At 33.9% G+C, this 7,943-nt stretch overlaps 1 protein-coding gene across 2 annotated transcripts in view; it reads right to left on the bottom strand.

Moving 5' to 3' along the window:
* Positions 1-3,014: 3,014 nt before the first annotated feature.
* Positions 3,015-7,943, bottom strand: part of RFX3 (regulatory factor X3) — a gene marked incomplete at its 5' end in the record, with an annotated part of 57,294 nt that continues 52,365 nt past the window's right edge. The window contains 4 exons of one of the 2 annotated variants that reach the window (XM_082497477.1): positions 3,015-3,351; positions 4,283-4,325; positions 6,485-6,638; positions 7,637-7,845. In XM_082497477.1, coding sequence (XP_082353603.1) covers positions 3,113-3,351; positions 4,283-4,325; positions 6,485-6,638; positions 7,637-7,845 — 645 coding nt within the window. In that variant the 3' untranslated portion in view covers positions 3,015-3,112. Of the gene's footprint in view, positions 3,376-4,282; positions 4,326-6,484; positions 6,639-7,636; positions 7,846-7,943 lie in introns of both variants that reach the window. The other variant, XM_082497478.1, reaches the window with a different exon arrangement.

Genomic DNA, 7,943 nt, shown 5'->3' with positions numbered 1-7,943 from the left:
CCATGTCAAGACTAGATAAAACACATAAACCATGTCAATGCTCATAATGCCTGCCCTGTGGATACATGCTACACCTCTCCAGAGCACTACAAATAGACTTCAGAGCCGGTGTGGCAATGCAGCCACGTGCTACACATTATAGAATATGGACTGAGGTATTTGTAACTCTGTAGTTCAATGATGACTAAAACCCAACTATTAAATAGCAACGGTGTGCAAAATGTTTTATCTAAGTGTTTGATTAAAATGTATGTAAATATAAAAGCAAAACAGAAGACCCCCAAACCTGTAAGAATACAATGCAGCTTACAGTAATGTAGTTCTAAAAAATCTGGTAAAATCTTTAGAATTTAAGCATAGGAATACAGACTCCATTCAGTTTTCTGAACCTGGGGTAGCTCCAATTTGTTTTGATAGCTCATTGTTTTTTAGAAACTATGAAATACATTCTATTTTTGTATTCAGATTTTTGTTCAGCACTTACTGAACAGTGAACAAGTGAGTGGAGTGGGGAGCTAAATAATGAAAGATACTCAGGTCCCACCTTTTTTATCAACCTAGATTTACCTATTACAATCGTACTCTTTTCTCAGCAACAACAAATCCAACATTAAACCAAGAAAGGACAATAATAAGAAAACATTATAGGTCCGTCAACACAAAAATTGAAACAAGAACTACAGTATTAAAAAAAGCTGAAAATGAAAAAAATGTTGAATTATTTCACTTTATTTTACTTGTAAACATCTTATAATGCACAATGAAGGGGAGTAAGTATTTATCACAGCTTAGTTTTAGCATTTTTGGTGAAGGGTACAGATGTGCTGATTTCCAAGGAAAAATCAGGACACACTGAATGATATATATGAGAACAAAATATATAATGAGATTCAGTGCATTTATAAGTTTAGAAATAATGAATATAAACCTCACTTTCACTTTTTACTGAGGCAAAAGCCATCTACTGACATTAGTAGGAATTATGCCTACATAGAAAGAGCAGGATGGGTTCACCTCCTACTTCGGCAAAGGAATTAAAACTTAATTTTGTACACCAATAGTGTTAGGACATTTTAGTTGATGTGCAGCTGTATTTGGAGCATATGTAAACTCTAGCAACAAACTTGTTTGCTATAAATACCTGTTCATTTTACATGCTCTTTCCCCATTTGGTATATATGACTTTAAAGTCATTTTCAGACACACTAGATAAACCAAAATAAAAGAATCCCTAATTTTCTTACACAGTCTTTTCTGTAAAGTTGATCTTTTTGTGCTCTCCTTCACTTTTTTGGTTTTTTTTTTTTCTTTTTTAATTCCACTAGCAAATTCATGTGTCTGCATAATGAAATGTTTAAGAAGAAAAATTTGAGTTGTTTAGTATCAATCAATATGGTCCCTATAAACTGTCATTATTTAACCATTAAAATGTAATATCTGGCTGATACCCCACAAAATATAGAAATTGAAAACATGCACTGCATTATGTACCTGCTCATTTATTTCTTTTTAGTTTTTAAAATTAAAAGTAGGCAAGGGTTTAGAAAATATATAATCATGCTTGGGACTATGATCAATCTATTTTGACATTTGAAGTTGGTATTAAAGCTACTTTTGCTTTCCAAATCCCCAAGCAAATTTTATTTGTAATAAAGTGAAATCCAGCTAGAAACAAGAAAAAATAGGTTTATTGTCATTCTACGAGGGATATTAAAATCATTTAATAATAAAAAATTCCTTTTATTCTTTTGAAGGCTATGTAACCTGTCCTTACTTCTTAGGGAATTTGAAAATGACAGGCACACCTTGTTGAATTAATTTCAATGTTAAGAATAACACAAAGTACTAAGTCTTAGCTTCAGTTCTGTTTAAGGCACCATGTAATAGCCGAGGTACAATGATCCCTGATGTACATTCTTAAATGGCAATGGTCCATCTAGCCACCTATTCAAATTCTACACAATTGGGAATAAGTACAAGTGAGGTGTGCCAGTTACACTGCCTTATCTAATTTTTGTAAAAATTTAAATCCACTTTAGCAACAAGGAAATATTTTTGAAAGGAAAACGATGCAGGTTGCTACATTCCTTGCATTCTATAAATTATCTTTTCTAAGAGCAGCAGAGTGAACCACTAGTAGGAAAAGAGCTGGAATAGAAGAAAGTCATCCAAATGGAATGTTTTCCTGTATGTCCAGTTCAGCATAAGTAGCACGTACATTTAAAATTAATAATAATAATAATAATAATAATAATCAAGTAACTTCTTTTTTAGCTTCAGTTTCTAACAACTACAGTACCACTCAACAGCCAAAAGCACCTGTTCAGTGGCCCCACATATAGAATCAGTAGTCTTTAAAACAGAGGAACTGGTATGCAAATAATATCTGGAACTGTTGATTTTAAAGGAAGCTTGCATTGGTTACATGATGGTCAGATAATTAGGTACGTTTATGACGTACACATTACCACATTCTGTTACAATTCTGTCATTTAAACTCGCTTCTTGCTCACAGAAAGAAACTAGGAGATCTTCCCAACCCTCCAGCATTATTAGAAAAAATCCCCTTGAATGCTCACAATTTTATCAAAATAGTGTCTTCTTGTTGTCCCATGAAAAGCACCTTTTATAACAAATTTGATACATCTGCTGTCAAATAAGCATGCCTCCAGTGTAAATCAAAGAAAATAGTTCTTTTGATATTTCACAGAAGTGCATCTAATTAAAAACCTATCTATATGAAATCATCATCATGACTAATAATTAACATTAAAATATTTTAAAAACTATGAAAAATTTTAAATTATTATAAGAGGACAAAAACATTAACATTAAGCTTTGCAAAAATCTTCCTTGCATTTGATACTAAGAAAATTCTTCATATTGAGCGGCCAATGTAAAATGATTCTGTTTACAAAAAAATCTCTTTTTTTTAAACAGATCTGGCAAAATACATACACCCATTCCATTTAACAACTCCAATAAAATAATGTTCAGCACAGCTAAAATTTGACAACAGTCGACCTTCGGACTTATTCTCTTTATTTTTTTTTTCATATTAAACCCAAAGGGCTAATGTAATGGGGTGTGTGTTAGGAGGGGAGGTTTCATATTAGACTGCAGTATATGTATTTCCGGTAGCACTGCATTGTCTGATAGTCTGAGTAGTTGCAACTACGTGCTCATTATGAATTGGGTTCAGGAGGTTCTGCTGTACTCCACTCTCAAGCACTGGCTGCATGCATCCCACCTGGAACGCCTGGTTTAGCTCTGTTTTCTCCCTCTTGGCTTGTGGTTCTCCATTTTCATCCAGCTCTTCATCTATCTCACTTTCAACTTCACTGCCCTCATCTGCAGAAACGAACCACCATGAAACTAGCACAAATAGAAAAAAATCTAATACAATTATCTTCATTTTGCAAATAGTAGTTGAAATACAAAAAAAAAAAAAAAAACAGGGAAGATTAGTAATCTGATAAAGCACAAACTGAAAATTTTAAATTTTCATGGAAAAAGTCAATGGTTACCTCAAATAGGTAAACAGACTCTCAGCTTTGATCACTTGAGTTACACACTGTTGATACAGTACGTGGAAAAAACAATTGCAATCTCAAAAATAATCTTTAACAAACAATGTTAACATCATGTTGCAAAATGCTTCTCATGTTACAGATAGGGAAACCGAGGTGAAGAGATCTGGGGTGCCTTGACCCCAAATTTTGACATACATTCTTATACTACTTGAGTGATCTGGGATCAAATAACACCAAATCACTCAAGTAGTCAGTATAAGAATGTATGTCAAAGTATGGCATTGAAGAGATTACAAAGAACACATTTCTTTCTATACTGTTTACAGACAAGTTGACGACTACTTGCACGTAATTCTGCCTTCTTCACTTAGCAAAACATTTACAACACAAACACACATGAGCATACTCCTTTCTTCCCACAGCTGTTGGAAGAACCTTCCTCTGTCCCATCAGATACAACTAAATTCTGAGTAAAAATTGGAATATTTCTTGTCTCAATAAAAAACATCTTTAAAATTCATTCTTATTTTAAAACAAACCTACAATATTCTAGTCATTATTATATGCTGCATATTACATAGCTTATTGTATCCATATAATGTATTAACATATCCATATAACACATACATGCACTTTAAAGCATGATACAGCTCTAAATTCTGTTTTACTGCATTTTTAAAACATAAGGACTTTTTTTGCTCACAGTAGCTCTATACAGAATTATATGCCGGAAAGATTAAAATGTTTACCTTTATCCATATTTCCAGGGGACACAGCATTTAAATCACCAAACTGCAAAATAAACAAAACAAAACAAAAAAAAAGGACAAGATCTTACGCAAATGCAAACTTTTGTTCTTTTTATCTGTGATGAAGCAGATCTGTGCTCCCCTGGTTTGAGGCCAGCATTCAAGTGCGCGATGATAGCTGCAGCCACATCCATAGTACAGCAATTCATTTCCATTCCATCCTAGCCTTGTGCTTATTAAGACAATTATCACTAAGTAAACCCTCAAAAATTAAAGCGGGGAAGTACAAACTTTTTTAAGATTACATCATCAGGGCCTTTGTTCCTTGCAGTGAGCTCCTTCCGTGTTGTGTAAAGCCATAAATTATGATGGATGTCCATTCTGAACTGTCAATATTTTAATGAAACCCTCTTTTTAAAATTTACCAGAGACAACTTTAATTGTGCTGGAACAAAAATGACGGTGTGTCACAGTGTTGCAAATCTACCTGTAAGGTAGATGAAATGCACTGCTGAGAAAGGGTTTGCAATCTGGTAACTGATTTACTGATGTCAAAAAAAAGATCTTTTCAAAAAAGTTGCTCACAAGCTAGATGTACAACCTTCCTCCCTCGCCTTCCCTGAATCCTCTAATTTTCTCTTAAGTAAGAATTGGCAGAGGAAAATGCCATCCATGAATCTCAAATGAAAGGAGTACATTATTTAGATAAATAAATTTCTAACCATAAATGATGATTATCAATCTTTTTCAGAATTTTGCCAATACCTGTGTCCAAAGCTCAAGAAGATGAAGGGAGAATAATGAGAATACTTTTCTCAGCTGAAACACCAGTTTATACTGTCTTATGGGGTTTGTCAGACCGTAGTCTTAGACTTCCTCATTTTATTTCAGTCACAGTCATTGAATACACAGAAACATAAAAAGACATACATTTAATGTGTATATACTATTTCTATTTTGCCCCCTGTCACCTCCAAAAGTTTTGGGTTACTTACTTCCTTGTAATACCTCCATCTTCTGTCTACGTAAACTTTTTAGAAGACCATGCACCACACTTAAGTCTATGTTAAGACAAGAATATAGCAACGGTATACTTGTGCAGTACCTTATTGCCTATATAAGGCAGAGATTAAGCAAGCATACTACTGGTGGGTTACTAAGCAGAAACATTGCTATCTAGTTTTTCTGAAACGTGTCATGCCACATGATATTAAATCATTTGACAAATAAAGCTGAGACATTTCCAATTTCTCTTGAAAGCACAGCATCTATTTATAGTATTTAATGAGCCTATCAATGTATCTTGAGGGATGAATGATAACCTGATGTCGAATCAACTCACAAAATTACTTGCTATTTATTGGTAGTATAGAATATCATACAGTGACTCCCCAGTGTAAAAATGTAACAAATCTGTCCCATTACCTATCTAGCATATTTTCAAATATATCCATTTTCCAGCACTTTTGAAGTGTAATTCTCAGATGACAATTCACGCATTCCTCACTGTCTCACTCAAAATAAAAGATTAGATAAACTACCGGAAAAAAGACTGATGAGATAAACGTTTCCTTGCAGATGCCATAGATGAGTAGAAAATGTGGTTATGAATTCAGACTCTTGTTCTGTTTTTTAAGCAAATAATCTTTGAAACACAGGTATGAAAATCAGCTGTGTTGCAAACCTCTATGTAAGTCTGCACTGGTTTTATGACATGTATGTGAACAGTATCATACAAATCAAAAATCTGTGTGGAAGCCATCCCTCTCAAGTCAATGGGGGTAATCAGCTCCCTTGTGTTAACATTTCTGTGGGAATTCAAAATGTGTGCAAATACATGTAAACAGACCCATGTAAGCAACACTTTCCTATTACTCTTCTTTTTTCTTATTTTCAAATAAAATATTCAGTTCTCAAAAACTAGGAAAAGGTTGTACGTTGATCAACATTTTTCAAACTGTGCACACTAATCTGTATGCAGATTTGTAAAGAAGCAATCTCATTTGGAAGTAATTGGTTGTTAGAATTCAACGTAATTGAACCAATGAAAGAAGTCTGAAACTGTTGTATGTATTTGTAACCCAATCTATTGTTACATTGCAGAACATCCTACAGCTCTACATACACGTTTAAAAAATTTGCAGACACATACCCAAATTCATCACTAAATCTATCAGTCTAGTCTCTTATATATTATCTTACCTCTCCCATAACTGCAATAGGTGTCTCTCCTGTTGCCTGAGCAACACGATGTTCTACTAAGTAAAACATGTATTCATCGTAAAGCAAGCGGATCAGATGAAAAGAGCCAAAGCTAGCAGCACTGCGCAAGGTTAAATCTCGAATCACCATTGAGCTATTCAAAAATAGAAAAATATATATATTTATGTATTATCTGTCATAGTAATTTTAACACTTATCCATGTAGACATTTCACCTCAAAACCAATATTCTCAAAAGTAACATTACCCACAAACATCTGATTTATGGTGTCTTTGGAAAGAGATGTCCAGGAAAGGCAATCATTTGCTTCACTCCCTTCTCTGAAGGTATTGTTGGACACCAGACTACATAAGAAATAACCAGATTGTTTTGTTTTCAGGTTGGTTTCTTTTTGATATAGGCAAAACTACCAACACTTGAGCGTGTGTAAAACCTACCTTGAAAGAAATTTATGTTGAAAACACAAACAACTAAAATGGTATGAAAACTATTCAATTTTAAACAAACTAATGCTTAGTGTCTGTTGTGTCCACCTTCCCAGTACAAAGGTTCTAATTGCCACAATTTTTAAAATTTGAAACTTAAAATTGCAAAAAGTTAGGCTTGTGCGTACATACTGTACTGACAAATTCTGATATCTTTAGCAAGTAGTTGCTACAGTAATTTTCAAAGAACAAGGTTTACTCTGATAACTGTTTCAATAAGCAGCTAACATGGAATGCTTATCTTAATATTCTTTTTACACATTAAGAACAGGTTTTGTCTTCCTTACCTAATAAACATAGATACCACAGTGTTTTAATAAATAATACTTAAAATAGTGGCTTAATAATTGTGTAGTTATTCAACCCAAAAAATTCATATTATGTTTCTAACTCAGGAAAAAATTCCACCTGTAATCATTTGCACACGGCCTCTAAAACAATAAACAAGTGTCATTTAATGCCCTGACAATTTGCAAGTGGCCCTGAGTTCAAGGTTAATGACAATAATTTTCTGAAAAAAACACTACGTGTTTTTCATGACTTAGCAAGCCACTGTTTGATATTTCATCTGTCAACTTCACTACAATGAACAATTCAGCAAATAATAGAATAGTTTTAGACGTTTCAGAAGTCTATTAAATACTACCTGTAGAAAGACCATTTTAACAGAAATTGCCGTGCTGCTTTAGGAAAGCTGGGTCTTCCTTCATATGGTTTCAACGCCTGCATCATTACATTATCAAGCCAGGCAGCCCACTGCTCCAGAGTGCTCTGCTGTTGAAGAGTCATCTTGAAATCTGTTTCTAGTCTCTGAACCATGTTGTCATCACACTGGCACACCCAGGAAGCCTGCTCCTGTTACAGCACATGGCAATTCTTGAATTAACAATGCATAAGCCAAAGCAGAGAATGTAATTCTCTTTCAAAGATTAAGCAATTCAACGGATGAAAAG

This window comes from Vanellus vanellus (assembly GCF_965231255.1).
Source record: "Vanellus vanellus genome assembly, chromosome: Z".
Taxonomy (NCBI): Eukaryota; Metazoa; Chordata; class Aves; order Charadriiformes; family Charadriidae; genus Vanellus; species Vanellus vanellus.
The sequence above is the reverse complement of the archived record's forward strand: the minus strand, read 5'-3'. Positions and strand labels throughout refer to the sequence as shown.